Below are 20,854 nucleotides of genomic sequence, written 5' to 3'. Positions count from 1 at the left end.
GTACAGGACTTAAGTAAATGTTATTAGTTACTTTCCACCACTGGTTCACTGAAGCACTACACACAGTGTTCACCTCGCTTACTGTAAGTCGCTCTGGATAAGAGCATTCTGCTAAATGCTTACACTGTAAATTGTGCATGTGTTGTGTTACGTACAGTAATGTGATTGTGGGGTGTGTGTGTGTTGTGTGTTGTGTGTGTGTGTGTGTGTGTTGTGTATTGTGGTTACAGTGTTGTGTGTCTGTGTCCTCTGATGACTCATGAGTTCCTCTGCACTCTGTCAAGTCAACACTGAACACTGAGTACAGTGAAACTGTGTACACACACACACACACACACACACACACACACACACACACACACACACACACACACACTGAGAGGGAGAGGGAGAGAGATGACAGGATTGAGAGATGGAGAGAAAAGGAGACAACGCGACAGGGGATGGAAACTTCATGGTGGACACAGGAAAGGGTGGATAGAGAGATGACAAGGCAGTGGGAGATGGAAAAGGAAACAGATGGAGAGACAGACAGTGGTGGAAAGTAGCTAAGTACATTTACTTAAGTACTGTACTTAAGTACAATTGTGAGGTATTTGTACTTTACTTGAGTATTTCCAATTTCCAATACTTTTACTTCTACTCCACTACATCTCAGAGGCAAATATTGTACTTTTACTCCACTACAATTATTTGAAAACTTTAGTTACTAGCTACTATAAATTATGATATAATGAAACATACATTAACCACTTTAGCCCTATTTTATACCTAGGCTATTTGAAAATAGCCGATCTACAAGCTCACAACGCGTCGCATCGCGACGCGTTGTGAGCTTGTAGATCTGCTATTTTCAAATATTTAGTACTTTTACTTTTGGTACTTTAAGTACATTTTGATGCCAATACTTTTGTACTTTTACCCAAGTACATTTTTTATTCTGAACTTTTACTTGTAACAGAGTATTTTTATATTGCAGTATTGGTACTTTTACTTAAGTAAAGAATTTGAGTACTTTTTCCACCACTGGAGACAGAACGATGGTCATGACAGAGAGAGAGAGACAGACAGACAGACAGACAGACGACACACTATTTGTTTTCAGCAAACGTTTGTATGTTTTGTAACGTATGTATTAATATAGGTTTGTGCGCTTCTTCTCCTCTATTTGAGTTTTGTGACCTATAGTACGTGCACGATGACCCGGCCATTGGTCATTGTCCCATGTCGTCTGTTCTCGTGCGATCACGATATTTTAGGACATAAATTGACAGAGAAATCTCAGCTATGCTCCTGCTGGGTTGGGTTGTAATGGATGTAACGTGGTTGGTCCGTGGTTGGTTTAAGGAGCTCTGTGGTAGGGATGGGTCAGAATAATCGAATATTCTAATACTCGTTTTTAGGATACAAATCGATATTCAAAAAAATATTATAATAAATATATTGCTGTCCGGCAGGAACCAGCTAATCTCTCAAGAACAGATTCCGACCTGCGGTGGAATCTGTCGGAGCGGTTCGTCCTAACCAGTGCGCATTGGCTAAAAGTGGGCGTGCCTTCAGATCAGGAAGTGGGCCGCGCTTTACCCAATCAAATGTAGTGGGCGGGATTAACGTGTCCATCCACCATGATCCACCCTCCCCCCCTCGAAACTAGCCGAAACTAATTTAACAATAGCGTCCTCGGAGCGGACAAAACCACGGAAAGATATTCACATTTTAAATTACTCTTTCATCATAGAAACAAGTGGGCTTATAACCAAAACCATCCATGTTCTCTGGGAGAAGTGGTGTTAGTGTTCCGTGTAGAAATATTGTTAGTGGGAATGAAAACATGGTCGCACCAACCGGAAGTGATGCGCTATAGGCAGACATGAAACCGGTGTTTCCCTGCGCTCTAGTCTAACATTATACTCCTGCCAGACTCCACAGAATATCAGAAAAGCAGAGGTCGCTGTTTTTCATTTTCTGTGGGGTCTGGCTACGCGAGACTAGGAACCAGCTAACTCCATTTTGACGCTTTTGCATTTTTTCCCCCCATAAATCAGTGTTATTGAACACCCTTTACGTCTGTGTGTTGGTGAAACAAATATTGAACCAATGAAAAGTATTAAAAAGTGCTTCTGACAAAACCAGCTAACTCCATTGGATCCTCAAACTTTCTGCTAAACCAGTGAAGTCCACCCAAAGGGGGGTGGAGTTAGCTGGTGTTGCTGACTCCAGGCTCCACCCCCTTTTGACCTCCAACCTTTTCCCATTTCCTGAAAAATGAACATTTTGGAGTTAGCTGGTTGCTGCCGGACAGCAGAGATATATATATATTCAAAAAATTGTTGCAAAGGCTATTGTCATCCAAACCCTGTCCATAGTAACTACATTTTAGAGGATACCTAGTATGTGTGTAATATTTATTTATTCTCTATTTTGCATTTACAGGAAGTAATTAAAAAAATGAATTTTAGGGACTTTTGATATAAGAAATTCACAAAGAAAGTGTGTAAAATGAAATTTGTTTTTCATTTCACCACGTCTTTAATGGTTTAGTTACAATAATGTAAAATAATATTCAAATAATTGTTATTAATATAAATATAGTATATAGTCACTTTTACACATCCCTACTCTGTGTTTGGTCAATTTATGTCTATGTTCCACTATAATTTTTTGGTCTTATTCAAGCTGATAGCTATCGTCGTTCATTTTATAGTATCCTCTCACCCAAGCAAATGAAAACTGACTATACGTGATAAATATGCATGTGCCCGCACATGATGTCCTGTCATTTACATGAACTCATTTACATTTAACATGAATAATTCAGTGTCATCCTAGACAAAAGAGGGGGCGGTACACTGACACGGTGGTTAACGTGCCTCGACAGCCAGAAGATTAAGGCGTTATATAGTGTTGTTCAAGCTACGCTGCCAAAATGTAAAGGTTGAAATCAGGGGCCTTCAATGTTTTTGTTATAGCTGAGAAAGAGAGAGATAAAGCAGGGACCCCCACTACATATACTGTATAAAATGGTGTTGCAGATTCAACTTTTTCATGTATGTTGGATTCATGTTAATGTGTATTTTCAGACATTTATCCACTTAAACCGTCAATACTTGGTAAACTTGACCTTTGGGACCGTACTTGGTTTGCTCCTTTTTCCCTCTACACCAAGCCACTTTGCTGAAAATAGCCGATAGCCTCGAAAATAGCCGATAGCCACAACGCCTCGCGCTGCGAGGCGTTGTGAGCTTGTAGATCTGCTATTTTCGGGCTAATGTTCCCCTCAGTATAGGGACGCTAGGGTTCAAGTGGTCAATGTGAAAAACAAATATTCTACCACACAAAGATTTGGCGGACCCCGTGTAGTAACTCTGAGGAACCCCTAGGGGTCCCGGACCCCTTGTTGAAGAACCCCTGGTTTATAGCACAGGGAACTGGTTTAACAACAGCAATGAGTTCTTCATTTACAGTATGGAGCAGGAATAGGCTCTATGCACAGCAGCCATATTATCACTTCCTTCCCAGGTGTTACCAATGATACTAAGGCTCTGTTCCATTTAGTCTAGCACAGTGGTTTCCACGACCCCCATAACTCTGAGAGTTACACACTTGTAAGGGGCCATTTGGAAGCCCAACTGTAGACCCACTCACTGGTGTAGCAGTGTTTCCAGTGAGCCAACATGCACAACATCAGCACCCTGACTCTGCTTAACCAGAATGGAACAGAGCCTTCATTAGTATCATTGGTAACACCTGTGAATTTCTTCATAATAATGGCTGCTGTGAATAGAGCCTATTGTGAGCAGAGAGAGAAGGGCAGTGACAATCAGAATGACTTTTATTTTCTCATCCCAGGTTTACAGGTGGAAACAAGTGGGTGGAACTCTTTTTTTTCTCGTACTAGCTCATCATCTAGATTTCAGGAATTAAAGGCGAGAAAAATGAACATAGAAAGAAGAGCAAGGGAGACAACAATAAAAACAGTTCAAATCCTGATATATAAACATATATTTACATACTGTACATACATATAGCATATCTCTGCTGTCTGGCAGAAACCAGCCATGTCCAAAACATTAACTTTTCAAGAATAAAAAAAAAAACGAAACATGTTTTTAGAACAACACAATAGTGCCTCATCAAAGTTGTTATGGTGACTTTATACATTGTCAGATACTTGAATGTGTCCTTATAGGCTCTATGCGCAGCAGCCATATTGTAAGACATTCACAGGTGTTACCAATGATACTAATGAAGGCTCTGTTCCATGCTGGTCAGACGGAGTCAGGGTGCTGATATTGTGCATGTTGGCTCACTGGAAACACTCCCAAATGGCCCTTTACGGGTGTGTAACTCTGAGAGTGTACAAATGGAACCAAATGGACCCTTACACTCTCAGAGTTATGGGGGTTGTGGAAATCTGAAATTCAAAAATCTGAGAACTACTGTGCTACACTAAATGGAACAGAGCCTTCATTAGTATCATTGGTAACACCTGTGAAGGAAGCCATAATATGGCTGTTGTGCATAGCGCCTATTATCATCACTTTGGTTAGCTCAAGTTTAGTGGAGTACTGGAGTTAGGAGGTTTTTTTTGACCATGAGTGTGGAGATAGGGTTTCCGTCTGGCTTAGTCATTCTAATCAATGGGGATCAAACCAGGTGGTTTGTCCGACAGTTTGAGGACCCAATGGAGTTAGGAGGTTTAGTCAGAAGTGATTTTTTAATACTTTTCATTGGTTCAAAGTTTGTAAAAACCCACCCACGCACTGATTTATAAAAAAATGGAGATAGCTGGTAACAGGTACATGAGGTGAAAAATAGCAGCAGATGCTGACGTGTACATATGTTGCGGCATTAGAACAGTAACTGATACAGAACATAAAGGCCAGACCGCACCGATGCAACTAGTCGCAAGAAAACTGTTTTAAGGCCAGTCCACACCAATGCAACTCCTTGCAATTGCCATTGGGGATAATGGTTGCAAGTAGTTGCATGTTGCAAGTAGTAGTAGTAAGTAGTAGTAGTAAATCTTTATTTCGGTCCATTTTTAAAAGAGCAAAAAATACATACATAAATACATTTGAGTCCACTTATACAAGTGGCACCGAAAAGGTGTAGGCTGAAGCCGAAGCTTATTTTGCCTACCCTTTTTGAAAAAAAAACGTTGGTTTCGAAGATAAAATAAAAAGTAGTAACACATTGGTTTGACTAAGCTAAATTCATCAGATAAATTGAAAAGAAAGAAAAAAGAAATCTAGGCAAACATTTGTTTTAACAAAGCTAAGACAAATCTAAGCAAAAGACAACTTTTACATAGTCTAATTTGAAGAGTAACAAAAGTTCCAAAATTAACAAAAGTTTCAATACAAAATAAATATAATTTTCAAACATTATTATAGAGGAAAAAAAAGGCATAATTCAGAAGGACTTTCCAGGCAGAAGACAGGAAAAGAAGTACAGTTTGATTCTGGTTCACCATTGACCAACACCAAGCGGCAGAGACCATACTGTGTGGCTTTTTAACCACGGAATATGGGCCCATTGCTACACACCGATGCTTCACCATGCCATACTCTGTGACTAGTAGGTCACAGAATGAGGTTCTGGCTCCACACACAGATTTACATACACATACATACTCACCTTACACCCCTATCATGCTTACACACTTATGCACATACATACAGTACATACACTCACACAGGCACGTAACTATGACTAAATTAGTCTCACATGCAGCTGAGACCTAACGTAAAGTAATCCAACGTAAAGTGTGTGGCAGGTATGGGTTGTGACCCGGAGCCAGAGGAACCAGAGAAACCGGATCCGACATTGGTTAACCGGAATCGGTTCCATCATATTTGGAACGGTTTTCTGCAACCGGTTTTATCACGCTGTGTCAGAGCCGGTTATGTGGACTTGACGTCTGCTATACAATTACAATACCGGTGGTTCTCAAAACGTTTTAATGTCAAGGACCACCTTAACTCTGAGAGTGTACAAATGGAACCGAATGGACCCTTACGGGTCCATTCGGTTGCATTTGTACACTCTCAGAGTTACAGACCCTGTTCAACAGTGGGGAGTGGAAGTTGGTGAAACAAAAACATATTATAGTTGATTGACACTTCGTTGCGTCATTGCAGCGCTGAGAAAAGTTGAAACCAGTTCAACTTTGTTGTTTTTTTGCGAGTCATGCCCTGTCACGCAACCTCAAGAGTCGGCCGTCAGTTTAGTGTCTTCCATTGGCTTTTTATTTTTATTTTGTTTTAGTCATAGTCTTTGTGAATACAATTCCATATTTTATATTCATATTTTAGTCGTCTGAAATGTTTTAGTCTAGTTTAAGCTGACGTAATATCATAAGATTTTAGTCGGTTGATTTAGTTGACTTAAGTTTATTTTGGCTGGCTATGTCGGCTATTTTCCCAGCACGACGTACACCCACGCGCAGCCAAGCATAAAATGCCTCGTCTTAGTTCTTAGTTCCAGTAGTTTGTGCGCTTGTAGATCTTCTATGTTCGTTGCGAGACACATAAACAAGGGCATGCGTTTGTCCGCACACTCGGCATGTCGGCAAAGAGAGAGAGAGGGAGAAACGGCGCTAATCTGATGGGATTTGTAGAAGGACAGTTTAGCATGTGAAGACAACGCACTCTCATTGTTTGTGAGTACTGTAGGCTAACTATCATATGTATGGGTTGTGTAGTTGTGTATGGGTCCCGTGAAGTTATCATTTTCTTAACTCAAGGCTCCCAGAACTCCAGAACATGGGATGCTTTTCAGTGAAAGTGGTGGTATTCAGCGGTGTAAAGTAACTAAGTACATGTACTCAAGTACTGTACTTAAGTACAATTTTGAGGTGTTTTTACTTTACTGGAGTATTTCCAATTGTCTATACTTTTACTTCTACTCCACTACATCTCAGAGGCAAATATTGTACTTTTACTCCACTACAATTATTTGAAAACTTTAGTTACTAGTTACTTGTCAGATATGAATTATGATATTATAAAACATACATTAACCACTTTAGCCCTATTTTATACCTAGGCTGTTTGAAAAAACAGCCTAGGTATTAAAAAAGCTTGAAAATAGCAGATCTACAAGCTCACAACGCGTTGCGATGCGACGCATTGTGAGCTTGTAGATATGCTATTTTCAAGCTTTTAAAAAAAAATGTATTACATTTTGATACCAATACGTTTGTAGTACTTCTACATTGCAGTATTGATACTTTTACTTAAGTAAAACATGTGAGTCATTTTTTCCACCACCGGAGATAAGAGGTTTCTGTCCGAACAGCAACGATCTGTTGACTTGATTTATTTTGCTCTACTTTTAATGTCCCCTCAGGGGTAGAAGTGTCCTCTGCACTTGACCCATCCTGAGCAGCACTGAGCAGCCACGCCGCGCAGAGCCCCTCCCTAGGGAACAACTTCACTTATTATTAATGCCACTGCCTTGTAGCCTGGGATCCACACGGACACGGAGCCGTTTTCACTAATAATAGGGTTTAACCCATTAAGACCTTTAAGACCTGAGGCCGATTCTTACTTATGTCTTCTAAAAAAAATTAACGGTTTTCGGAAAAACGTATGTTTCTATATCAGCTCATGAGCTATGAGCTCTATGAGCTATACGAAGATAGGTTGAAAATGGGTGAAGTGGTCCTTTAAGTATATGGCCTGTTTTGGCCATAGTAGATTATTTATTTTGATTATTGGGAGCGGTCAGACATTGTCAAAACATTTCTTTAGTATATATCAGTAATAGACTTTGTATGTTCAAGTTACCACTTACCAGGTGTTTGTCAAATCTGCCCGACGCAATGTTTGTTTACAAATCATCAATGGCAACTACTTGTACTACTTGACACTGTGTTCTAAAATGTCCTGATAGTGAGTGACAGCCCCTACTGTGTGATGGTGTGAGAGGCAACCAGGGGACTAGAAGGACACACACACACACACACACACACACACACACACACACACACACACACACACACACACACACACACACACACACACACACACACACACACACACGTACTCGCACACGTACACGCACACGCACACGCACACGCACATGCACACACCCCAGTGGAGGAAAAATTACTCGCATGTTTTACTTACATAAGAGTATCTAGCATCTACATAAGAGTAAATAGCCGATCTACAAGCTCACAATGCGTCGCGATGCGACGCATTGTGAGCTTGTAGATTGGCTATTTTCAAATGGCCGAAATGTATATAGGGCTGAAGTGGTTAATGTATGTTTTGTAATAATAATCTAAGTCTAGTACAAAGTAACTATTAACTAAAGTTTTCAAATAATTGTAGTGGAGTGAAAGTACAATATTTGCCTCTGAGATGTAGTGGAGTAGAAGTAAAAGTATTGGAAATTGGAAATATTCAAGTAAAGTACAAATATCTCAAAATTGTACGTAAGCACAGTGCTTGAGTACATATACTTAGTTACTTTCCACCACTGAGAGAGACACACACGCACACGCACGCGCACACACACACACACACACACACACACACACACACACACACACACACACACACACACACACACACACACACACACACACACACACACACACACACACACACACACGCACACACAGAGAACCTGCATGACCTCCACACAGAAAGGCAAGTTAATGGCGATTCCACAGGCAACGTTAGCCTGGTAAACCACCCCGGTCGGTCACGTAAATCACATTTCCTCGAAGCAACGTAGGCTCAGTGGTTCTCAAACTTTTCAGGCCGCGACCCCCCCAAAATAATTTGAACCGGGGACCACCCACCCTGACAAGCACTTGGAATTGTAGCAGTCGTGGCATTATCTTTAGTTTGACTCGGTTCCACAGATAATAGCAGATCTACAAGCTACCTTGTAGATGGGCTATTTTCTCTTTTTTTTGCCAGCCTCTGTCTTAGGTAATAATTGCCAATGGCCAATGTTTTACCATTTCTTTATACTACAGTGTGTAGTGTGTCTCATTTATATATTTTTAGAGGTACTTAAAAAGTCTTAAATTGTCTCTTTAGAAATGTGCAGATACCATGTATACACTTATACTGTATGTTGGTTTGTTTACTGTCGAGTGCGGAAAAAATCTCACTCGACAGTATATGCACATTAAGCTAATCATCTGGGGACCCCGCAAAGTCTTGTGCGGAACCCCCTCGGGGTGCTGAGCCACAGTTTATGAAACACTGCTTTTGTCGATGACACTTTGTCTCTCGCCATTCTCCTCTAATCTGGATGGTGTTTTTCGGGTGAATGATGGTGCGTTGTAGGGCTGTTAACGCTCCTCATAATACATAATATTTGAATATTGGTCTTAAAAATGTGCCGAATATTGAATGTATTCAAATATTATTATTATTATTAATATTAATTATTATTAATATTATTATATATATTTTTACCCATAGAAAATGACTTGTTATTGTAAAACAGGTCACCATTATATCCACAAGAGCGTTTTTTGTTAACAGTGTTGCCTGCCGAGGAAAATACGTGCTCTGATCTTACAGATGTACCGGGTACAGTAAACTGCCGTAACGTGAGCCGCCGGCCGCAAACCCCCTGGTAAAGTGAGCCCCCGTTCATCAGGGGTTCGTTATAACAAGTGACTGCAAGCGCTGCAACTACATGGCCAGTAAAGCGCTGCTCTGATCAGATAAAAAATGATATATTTGTACATTGAGCGGAAGCCACGCTCTCTATTCGAATATGAATGATTATATTCGGATGAAAAAGGAATTCATTTACCAGCCCTAGTATGTTGAGGTGATCACCTCTACTACGCATTTAAAGGCGTGTGTGTCTGATATGCACATTATGATAAACATACCAGTTGCACTTTGAAACCATTGTGCTGTCTGTCTGTCTGTCTGTCTGTCTGTCTGTCTGTCTGTCTGTCTGTCTGTGTGTGTCATCATCAGTTCACAAAGCGAGGCATATCGTTGCTGTCGGCGTCAGAAACCCTGCATCTCCATAATTCCCACTTTTTAATGTTAATAACAATAGGTTAACAACAGGTTCTTCTATTTCCCCCCATTTTCCCCGTGTTTGTTGGTACATTAAAATGTTTTCCAGTCCGACAGCGAGACTACATACCGGTACAGCACGTAGTGTATCCCAGCAGCCAAACTCAAAGCACTTCATTAGATGAAAAGGCTTTTAAAACGATGGCTGCTGGTGTTCTGCCAGCGTTGGCTTTTAGAGGCCGTCTGTCTGTCTGTCTGTCTGTCTGTCCCGCCAGTCAGTCCCGCCCTCCCTCCTCACTGCAGACACACATCCATCAGAGAGAGAGAGACTCTGAACTCACCACTCACTCAGGAACATTTCACTTTCATCACATCATCACTGTTGGGGGTGGAAACCAGTGGTGGGAAAAGTACTCAATTGTTAAAAGGAAAAGTCCGGCATTCAAAATGGAACCAAATGGACCCTTACGGGTCCATTTGGTTCCATTTGTACACTCTCAGAGTTACACACCCACCATAAGGGGCCATCTGGGAACCAAAATGGAGTGTTTCTAGTGAGCCAACATGCACGATATCAGCACCCTGACCAGAATGGAACAGAGCCTTCATTAGTATCATTGGTAACACCTGTGAAGGAAGCAAGAAGAGGCCCAATTTATTTCCAATATGGCTGCTGTGCATAGAGCCTATTTCATAGTCTTAGCCTTTTCTTAGCGTTTTTCCTAAAAAAGATGATTTTCATTTCTTGTTTTCTCCTCTCCCCCATGTAAAGTGTCTTTGGTAATGGGTACTATATACATTTGAGCTTTTATTATTATTATTAAACCGTCACATTTCAGGGAAAATAAATGCAGTATCCAATGTAGTTATTATTTCGTCACACGCTCTTGTTAATGCTTTTCATCAGCTCAAAATTTATGAAACCCACTCTCACTCTCAGAATGTAAAAAAAACAAAAAAAGAGTGAAAATAGCAGATCTACTGTGCGCTTGTAGATCTGCTATTTTCACTTTTTTTTTTTGCACAACACTCTTGTTTGATAAGGAAGGGCATTCATTTACGGGAAAAGAAATAACCAACATTAAAAGTTGAATTTATGTTGATGCAAGGTTTCTGCACAGACTGCAAGGATGTCTATCTATGCAGCATCGATGCCAAGAGAGAAGCCATTGATTCCTGCTCAGTCATGATATGATAACAGCTGAATGAAATGCTGCTGATTTGTCTCAATGTAATGTAATTAAAACCACTGAAGGCTGGCTGACAAACATCACCCCACCCTGTCTGTCTGTCTGTCTGTTTGCCTGCCTGCCTGCCTGTCTGTCTGTCTGTCTGTCTGTCTGTCTGTCTGTCTGTCTGTCTGTCTGTCTGCCGTACTGAAGGAGCTATAGCTTTGAACTCTCTGACTAATAGTACAGATGCGACATCTGAGAATTTAAAAAGGGTCTGTCATTGGCACTTCAGTGGAAAGTCCAAGAGCCTCGTCAGAGAGAGAAAGTGGGGCATTTGCCAGGTGTGCAATTTCACACCAAAAGGATAACATGTAGAAAAAGTCCTGGGGACTTGTTTCCATTGTGGTCCTTTGTATTCAATGCATCAGCAGATCATAGAATATTGACACGTTAATGCATGTCATCAACAAATGCGAATATATTTACACAGGAGAAAAATGAAAAACAGTGGCATCATTTCAACGGGAATTAAAGGACTAGTTCACCCCCAAAACGACTTTTTTTTCCTATCGATTAGTCACCCCATGGAGACTTGAATTCATGGATATTTTTTTTGTTTTGTAACTTTGATGACCGGCAGTGGTTCTGGTAGGAGACACAGAGAGTCTCCTTTGTGTCTCCTACCGGAACCGCTGCCTACCCGCTTAGCTGGTCATCAAATTATTGGCTTAGGAATGCGACAAAAACAAAACAATATCCATGAATTCAAGTCTCCATGGGGTGACTAATCAATATATCTTTTTTGGGTGAACTATCCCCTTAATATCTAACTCCATTAGTTTCCTGACATACTTTTTCAGCCCAATGTGGAAAGAAACCAATGATTCACATCTTTTAATGGCTGATGGTGGCAGCAGGGCATTCCACATTGCGGTGGCAGAGATTTTGTCTGCATGTGTGGAGGAAAGTATTAGTAAGCACATAGTTCTCATTATAATAACTGCATTCGCCCTACAGTGTATCCAGTGTGTAGTTATTTTGGAGAAGTAAACTTGTGTCTATGGTGACCTGTGACCTAGACCTCTGACCTAAGCTAGCTGCCATGTGTTCCTGTCCATACAGCTAGCTGTCAAACAGGGTTATACATACTCTGTGTTCAGTGGTGTAAAGTAACTAAGTACATTTACTCAAGTACTGTACTTAAGTACAATTCTTAGGTATGTTTTTACTTTACTAGACTATTTCCAGTTTTCAGTACTTTTACTTCTACTCCAATACATCGCAGAGGCAAATATTGGGCTTTTACTTTAGTTACTAGTTACTTTGTAGATTATTATTACAAAGCATACATTAACCACTTCAGCCATTTGAAAATAGCCGATATACAAAAGCTCACTGTGAGCTTGTAGATCTGCTATTGTTATACATTATACATTTGAAAACTTGTAAAATGGGACATTCTGCATGATGAGTACTTTCTACTTTGGTACTTTAAGTACATTTTGATACCAATACTTTTGTACTTTTACTCAAGTCAATTTTGAATACCAGACTTTTACTTGTAACAGAGTATTTCTTCATTGCGATATTGATATTTTTTCTTAATAACCAAAACATTGATATGATGTAAGAATGTTGTCTGGAGCTATAGTGTATAAGCTGTAGGTCTGACAGGAAAGGCTTTGGGTCAGACAGGATGTTCCATTCATAAAAGTTCCGTCATAAAAGGTTGATGTCCTCACAATTATAGTAACACACACACACACACGCACGCACGCACGCACGCACGCACGCACGCACGCGCACGCACGCACGCGCGTGTGTGTGTGTGTGTCACACAAGGTTGTAAGTTGGTCATCAGAGGGTGGATGAATGTCACTCTACAGGAATTAGTGTTGGTGACACAAGGTGTGTGTGTGTGTGTGTGTGTGTGTGTGTGTGTGTGTGTGTGTGTCTGTGTGTGTGTGTGTGTGTGTGTGTGTGTGTGTGTGTGTGTGTGTGTGTGCACACGCGCGGCAGACAGACAGACATCAGGTCTGAGTGAGTTACTTGTATTTAGTCAAGGTTTCCCCGTCCTCCATCACAAGACAGACAGACAGGAAATGAATCAACAAGCACAACAAAAGGAATAGAAAAGTCTTCAGCTTTGATGTCAAAGAACAAAAGTATTGGTATCAAGATATACTTCAAGTACCAAAGGTGAAAGTACTCATAATGCCGAATGTCCCATTTTGCACTTTTTTTGCACAGGTTTTGAAACTTTGTCATAATCTTTCGAAAATAGCAGATCTATAAGCTTGTACATTTAGTCCATGAGCCAGACAAGATTTCATTTACAAATGAGTGGGCAAAACCATACCTATATTAAATTGTTTATAGGGTCATATAACCTTTCCACAGGAGTAGCTTTTTCATATTTATCACACATTTTGTTATTTTCACCTATATAAATGATATTGAATAGGATGTGAAAGTTAAAGAAATAGTTAAATGGTAAATGGTAAATGGTGCATTTATATAGCGCTTCTATCCGAAGCGCTTTACATTGATTGTGCCATTAACCCATTCACACACACATTCATACACCGATGGCGGAGGAAACCATGCAAGGCACCAACCTGCTCATCGGGAGCAATTAGGGGTTCAGCGTCTTGCTCAAGGACACTTCGACACTAACTCTAGCGGAGTGCCCCAGCCCGGGATCAAACTGGGAACCTTAAGGTTTTCCAGTTCACTCTACCCGGCCACTCTACCCCTGAGCCACTGCCGCCCCTAATAGTTATCACAATGAAACGTCCCCAGTTGATTACTTACATGAAGACAATGCTTTATCGTATTACAAGTTTTCTGAAATTGTTTTACAATTAGGCATTATATAGGAAAATATGCCCAAATTTGCATACATTTCCAGAATCAACATTGGAACATTGGACAAAGCCAGTCAACATTCTTATTTCATTTTGTTAAGATGTTAGTCAAAGGTTAACTAGGGAATATTCAATATCTATATGTATCACTCCATAAATAAGAAAATACTGTGAGCAGGCAAAAACAAAAACCTTTTGGTGGCCAAATTCTAGTTTTGTTTTTGTTTGTTTTACCTTCTTATACACCAAGTCAACATTAACTAATGAGTTTGTTTCATATGACAGAGAGAGTTTGAAGGACCAAATGATCAGTTTATCAAGTAAGCTGAGTTAGTTATGTGGAAAGTGGGGACCCATAACATAAGGTAGACGGAGGCTGTTGTATTGGTGAACATTTCAGTTTTACTTTTCAAAAAAATATAGAGACCGATAGTATACAAAGGAGGAGTGTATGACAAGACCAAGGGAGGGATATGTCAGGGAGAAGGTTCAGGGTTTCTGGGACACAGGCACAGCAAATTCAGTCCTCTATTTCCAAGTCTGCCTCTGTGATAATCAGGTCCTCTTGTTTTTATAGACATTAGGAACATGTTGGTTCTCAGCATATACTTTCAAATTGGGGATATTTACAAGACTTATTTTCGAGAGAGAGAGAGAGAGAGAGAGGGAGAGGGAGAGAGAGATGTCAGATGAGTCATTAATTCACACAGATAGTGTCTTTATCTCAATAGGCCCAAATATGGATTACTGATGTCATAGTACTGACAACATTCTGATCATAGATTTTGCTAAAATAGACATTCAGGTTGAGTAACGTCATTAGCTATTCCATAATGATGTCATCACGCCATGACATCACAACATCATTATCACATCAGACATAATTGTCCTTTTAAATGTCGTTATTGTATTTTCCAACACAACACCATTCAGCAACTTCTGGAAGCAACTTGCCCTGCCTTCTAACAACCTCTTCTGCAAATTAGATGCACTGATTCACAGTGGTGCTGGTGTGTGAAATGTTTCGCTGGACGGTACATCTGAAAGGAGGACATAAGAATTACTACCCAGCTGCTGTGGTAGTCGGACACAAGGTGTACTCATTTGAAGGATACGGTAACAAGAACAACAGTGACCAGATTGATAACCACATCTACAACAGTGACCAGATTGATGTCCACATCTTCAACACAGTGTCTCTACGCTGGATTAAGTTGCCCCCATGGACAAATGGAAGAGGAAAACGTCACCTTGAGGTTCCCTGCGTTCGCTGGGGCCACACAGCTGTTCTGGTAGAAGATATTGTCTACATCTGGGGGGGATATCCTTACTGTAACGTGCTTTATTCATTTGATGTTGACAACCACAGATGGTCCAAGCCCAATATTTCTGGTACTGTTCCAGAGGAGAGGTCCTACCACTCAGCCTGTGTCTTGAGGAAGGTCATGTATATTCATGGAGGAAACACCCGGCTGACAAGATACACTAATGACATCTACACGTTGGACATCACCACAATGGTCTGGTCTTTAATTAACACCAGAGGAACTCCCCCACCTGTTTCACATGGTCACTCTGCCACCATCATCGGGACAAATATGTTTCTATTTGGGGGCTATGGGGGCCCAGGGGTTGTCTGTAACATCATCAGAGTGTTTGACACAGAGACCAACTGCTGGCTGAGCACACCTTCTGCACAGCTTCTTACAAGAGAACGCAGTAGTCATTCAGCCTTTGCCTACAATGGAGAGCTGTACATATTTTGTGGCAGCATCTGGAACCAGTACTTCAATGATCTGTGGAAATTCAGTCAAGAGACCTTTTCCTGGAAGAAGGTTGAGCCCAAAGGGAAAGACCTGTGTAGGATGTCTGGGATGGGCTGTCTCATGGTGGGAGATCGTATCATCATCTTTGGAGGATGCGAATCAAACTACATACGCACTGATGACCTGTACATGTTAGATTTAAGTCCTAGCCTGAAGACGTTATGCAAGCTATCAGTTATTCATTATGGTCTGGAGCAGTCTGAACTCCCACATGACATCAAGTGGGAACTGGCAACCATGACTACCAACAGAAACAGAAAACCAACTGCGCGGTAGCGCTGTCGCCTCAGAGCTAGAAGGTCCTGGGTTCGATTCCCACCGGGGACGCTGTGGGCACTGGGGGGCGTGTTCTCTCCTCCGCGTCATCAGTGCCCATACCCTAGGTGGGGTTGGCGAAAGGGCCTTTCTGTGTGGAGTTTGCATGTTCTCACTGTGTCTCCTAGGGTAGGTACCCTCACAAAAACATGAAGTAATACTGGTCTCTATACTGCCTCCCCCTGGCCAGCCGGGGTGCCTAACGGAGGGGAAAGGAACTGGTTGGTATAACGTGTTCCTTCCACGCGCTACGTCTAACCAGGGGACCTCCCCCCCTGTTAGGTGATAAGAAGCGGCTTGCTAGCTCTCATGCATTGAAGGAGGCATGAGCTCGGCTTTAGGCTCTCCCTAGGCTGGCAGAGGGAGTGTAGCGCCCAGGATTACATAGACAATTGGCACTGGGTGAAAAAATGGGTTACAAAATCGTGGGATAAACATTTAAGAAAAAAAAAAGAAACAGAAAAAAATAACATCCCCCCCCCCCACACACACACACACACACACACACACACACACACACACACACACACACACACACACACACACACACACACACACACACACACACACACACACACACACACACATAGTGAGGTCACAGTGAGATTTGAACTCACAACCCTACATATCACATACATCTATATATACAATTTGAATCCTGCGCCATGTCGGTTGTCCGTATGCGACGCCAGTGTGACGGTGTGACGTAATCTGACATCACGATGACAACGCCAGTGTGACGTAATCTCACGACAGCATGACATCACATGACATCACATCCTACCTATAAATTCTAGGATGCCGTCAGATCGCACCAGTTCGACGGCTTCCATAGTGGGTTTTGGTCATTGGAGAGGTGATGCACGTCACCTCTTTCTGAAGTGGGTACTTTCAAAGCCTGCCGTGGATTTAGGAGAGCACAAAACTCTCTCTCACACTGTGAGGTGCCTGTAAGGTGGCACTGCAAAGTGAACGACGCGTCACGCTAGACGTTCGGGCCGCGTAGCGGCCCGAACTTCTAGTCAGCATACAATTTGCATTTAACAATATAGGGGTCCACACATTCAAAGCATGATAACTACCACTACGCTACTAGTCTGCAATGGTTATCATGCCAAACTGTAAACTAGAGATGTACAGCTGGTCAAAAAATCAAACCTGGATTTGCCCTCCCATTTGATGATCATGGCTCAATTTTGGGGCTCTGGCTCATGGACTAATTTAATTGTACAGCGGTTAGCAAAGGTTACATTTTAATCATATTGTGATTATCGCAATAATATCGTTAATCACAATTATTTTGGCCACAATAATTGTGACGTGAAACGTTTTATGCAGTACTTGGGTAAATGTACTTGGTTACTTGCTACCTAGCGATGGGATTATAACTGTTTTCTTACTACTGACCACGATTTAAAAAATCTCAATGAATTAACCACAGAAGCTAAAAATAATAATGATAAGAAAAAAACGTTCTTTATTCAAGTTCAAAAGAAATGTAGAACTGAACATTGTATTTAATAATACAGATGAAGAGCCTGGCAGACAGAGGTCCTGCAGCCTACATGGAGGTTTATTATATTTACTTCCAAAGAGACACTTTTTGTTTATTTGTACAGTATGTATTGTTTTGTATGTATTATTGTAATAAAACCTCATGTTATTTTATACTTCCAGACTGTTGCGGGAAAAAAAACAATATGCGTGAAAATCGTATAATCATGATTGTTTCCAGTATTCGGCTGGACGAGTAACTTAATATATTACTGTAAATATTATTATTTTACTCAGTAACGAATAGTGTAAACTCTGCCAAAACAGTAATATTATACCATATTACTATAAATTAGTTTTTACATATTACATATTACACAGGTTTTGTTGGCTGCCTTTTGAACACATTTAGTTTAAAATGTCAAGAGAGATTGCTGCTTTATTTTATAGCCTTTTTGGCTCATTGGTGACTCTTGTCACCAATGAGCCAAAAACATTGACACAAAAAAATGGATTCAGTTCTAAAAGGTGCTGTCTAAACAGATTGTGTTGTTGTGCATCTCTTTTTTTTGCGGGGGGGGGGGGGGGGGGGGGGGTAATGATATCATATATTACTCTTGATTCCAAGTAATAAGTAATACATTATTATTATTATATGTAATAAGTCAGTGGTTCTCAAACTTTTTCATGTCAAGGACCCCCAAAATGATATGTATTTGGCCGCAGACCCCCATCTCAAAATATTTTGTTCCAGAGACCCCCCAGAAGCAAAGATTTGACTTACAAATGTCCGCTTAAAAAAAAAAAAATTAAACCATTTGCACACATTTTCACGATTTTTCAAAACTATGAGCTTGTAGATCTGCTATTTTTGAAAAGCCAAAGTATACAATAATGGTTAAAGTGGTTAAAATGATTGCGACGCGTAGTGGGCTTGTAGATCGGCTATTTTCAGCATGCAACCAATTTTAGTCAACTAAATCAACTGTAGATTTAGTCGCCTAAAACAGGGGTCTTCAACAGGGGGTCCGGGACCCCTAGGGGGTCCTCAGAGTTACTCTAGGGGGTCCGCCAAATCGTTGTGATAGGATCTTTTTTTTTTACATTAACCTCTTGAACCCTAGCATCTCTATTTTGATGAACATTAGCCGAAAATAGCCGATCTACAAGCACACAACGCCTCGCGCTGCGAGGCGTTGTGTGCTTGTAGATCGGCTATTTTCGGCAAAGAGGTTGTGGTGCAGAGGGAAAAAGAAGAAAATCAAGTACCAAGTATTGAAGGTTTAAGTGGTTAAATGACATTTAACATGTCTGAAATGAACCAAAAATATTAATTTACACAGCACTGTGATAGTCTATGAAGCCATCTATGAAATCTCTGAAAAAGTGTAATCAGTAACACAATTGTATGCAATGTATGGGGGTCCCTGCTTCGTCTCTCTCTCAGCTAAGGGGTCCTTGGGCTGAAAACGTTGAAGACCCCTGGCCTAAAATCTTAGGATAAATATGACTGAAACTAAATGGAATTTTATTTAAAAAACTATGACTAAAACGAAATCAAAATGTGCTCTCATAACCAACACTGTTGCCGCCACTGAAATCCCCTTGTTTGTCCTCTTCTCCTGCAGGTTGAGTCCGGGACGCTAAGGATGAGGCGCTAGCAGGCTAGCACAAGGGCAGCGTGTCAGCGGGTTGATAAATACATCATGTTTATGGGCGGGCCGTCCTGCGCGGGCCAGGACAACTGCTCCACCAACAATGAGTCCAAGGACTACTGCTACTCGGCCCGCATCCGCAGCACGGTGCTACAGGGCCTGCCGTTCGGCGGGGTGCCCACCGTGCTGGCGCTCGACTTCATGTGCTTCCTGGTGAGTGGGGGATGTTGACGATTATATCTATGATCCATTAACTTAAAGATGCACTGCAGTGACATTTTCGGTCATTTTATTTTGAAGGTTCAGTCTGAAACGTCGGCTCAACCGACTCTAAACCAATCAGTAGGTCCCATCCCTTCAGGCTATGGGACGTTGGATCTCAATCACTTCAGCCGTGGGCAACACGGCTAGTGTTTGTTTATAAGTGAGAGAGAGACGGCCAGTGAAGCACGTTTGCTACTACCTGGCTTATTTCTAACCTATAATGTTTTCAGATACATATTTTAGTGTGCAGATTAAGTTTAAAATGAGTAATACACTCATCTTCAATGAGATTAAAAACGGAGTAGCTCTGTAATTAAAATCAGCTGTGTTTGAAGAACGTGCAGCTATGGGAATCAAACGGGTGCATGTAATCAAGATTCATTTATATTCATGAAGGCTGCGTTATGTCATCACGCAGCACGTTTTCGTTTACAGGAAGTAATTAAGATTGTCTTTTTAGGGACTTTAGATACACACAAAAAAAAAATCATATGTTTTGGCATCTTTTGTTAGGTATGCCCATATGATGACCACGGATATGCTCTAAAAGTGTGAAAAACATATTTTTCATTTCACTACACCTTTAAGTTAAGAATTTAGTCGATTTTAAAGTTTTCGATTTTCAATTACCAAAAGTAAAAGTACTGAAATGTTTGAAAATAGCAGATCTACAAGCTCACAACGCGTTGCGGTGCGACACGTTGTGAGCTTGTAGATCTGCTATATTTTTTTGGAGTAGAAGTAAAAGTATTGGAAATACTCAAGTACAAATACCTCAAAATTGTACGTATGTACTGTACTTGAGTACATCTACTTAGTTACTTTCCACCACTGCTGCCCACCACCATGGAGTCAAGGGGTTTGAATCCACCGTGGTTCATTGTTTTGCGTCACGGGACCCAAGAGACCGACAGGACCGCTCCTGATGCAGGACTCTAGGAGGGTTAGCCGAGCAAGACTATTCACAAAAAAAAACAGTGGTGTAAAGTAACTAAGTATGTACTCAAGTACTGTACTTTAGTACAAATTTTGAGGGATTTTCACTTTACTGGATTATCTTCAATTTTCAGTACTTTTACTTCTACTCCACTACATCTCAGAGGCAAATATTGTACTTTTACTCCACTACAATTATTTAAAAACTTTAGTTACTAGTTACTTTATAGATTTAGATTATTATTACAAAACATACTATTAACCACTTCATACCTTTATAGAGCGTCGCAGTTCCGCCACTTCCTGGTGCCGGAA

The 20,854-nt window shown here is 40.9% G+C and overlaps 1 protein-coding gene across 3 annotated transcripts in view; it reads left to right on the top strand.

The window, feature by feature from the left end:
* LOC311033931 (CSC1-like protein 2) overlaps positions 1–20,854 on the top strand; it is an 89,128-nt gene that overhangs the window by 19,525 nt on the left and 48,749 nt on the right. For all 3 annotated transcript variants that reach the window (XR_014599563.1, XM_084041666.1, XM_084041665.1), the window contains exon 2: positions 19,313–19,552. Coding sequence is in view for 2 of the 3 variants with exons in the window: in XM_084041666.1 (XP_083897792.1) it covers positions 19,391–19,552 (162 nt within the window). In the remaining variant the exon portion in view is untranslated. The remainder of the gene's footprint in view (positions 1–19,312; positions 19,553–20,854) is intronic.

Source organism: Gymnoscopelus microlampas (genome assembly GCF_963454915.1).
Source record: "Gymnoscopelus microlampas genome assembly, chromosome: 2".
Taxonomy (NCBI): Eukaryota; Metazoa; Chordata; class Actinopteri; order Myctophiformes; family Myctophidae; genus Gymnoscopelus; species Gymnoscopelus microlampas.
The sequence above is the reverse complement of the archived record's forward strand: the minus strand, read 5'-3'. Positions and strand labels throughout refer to the sequence as shown.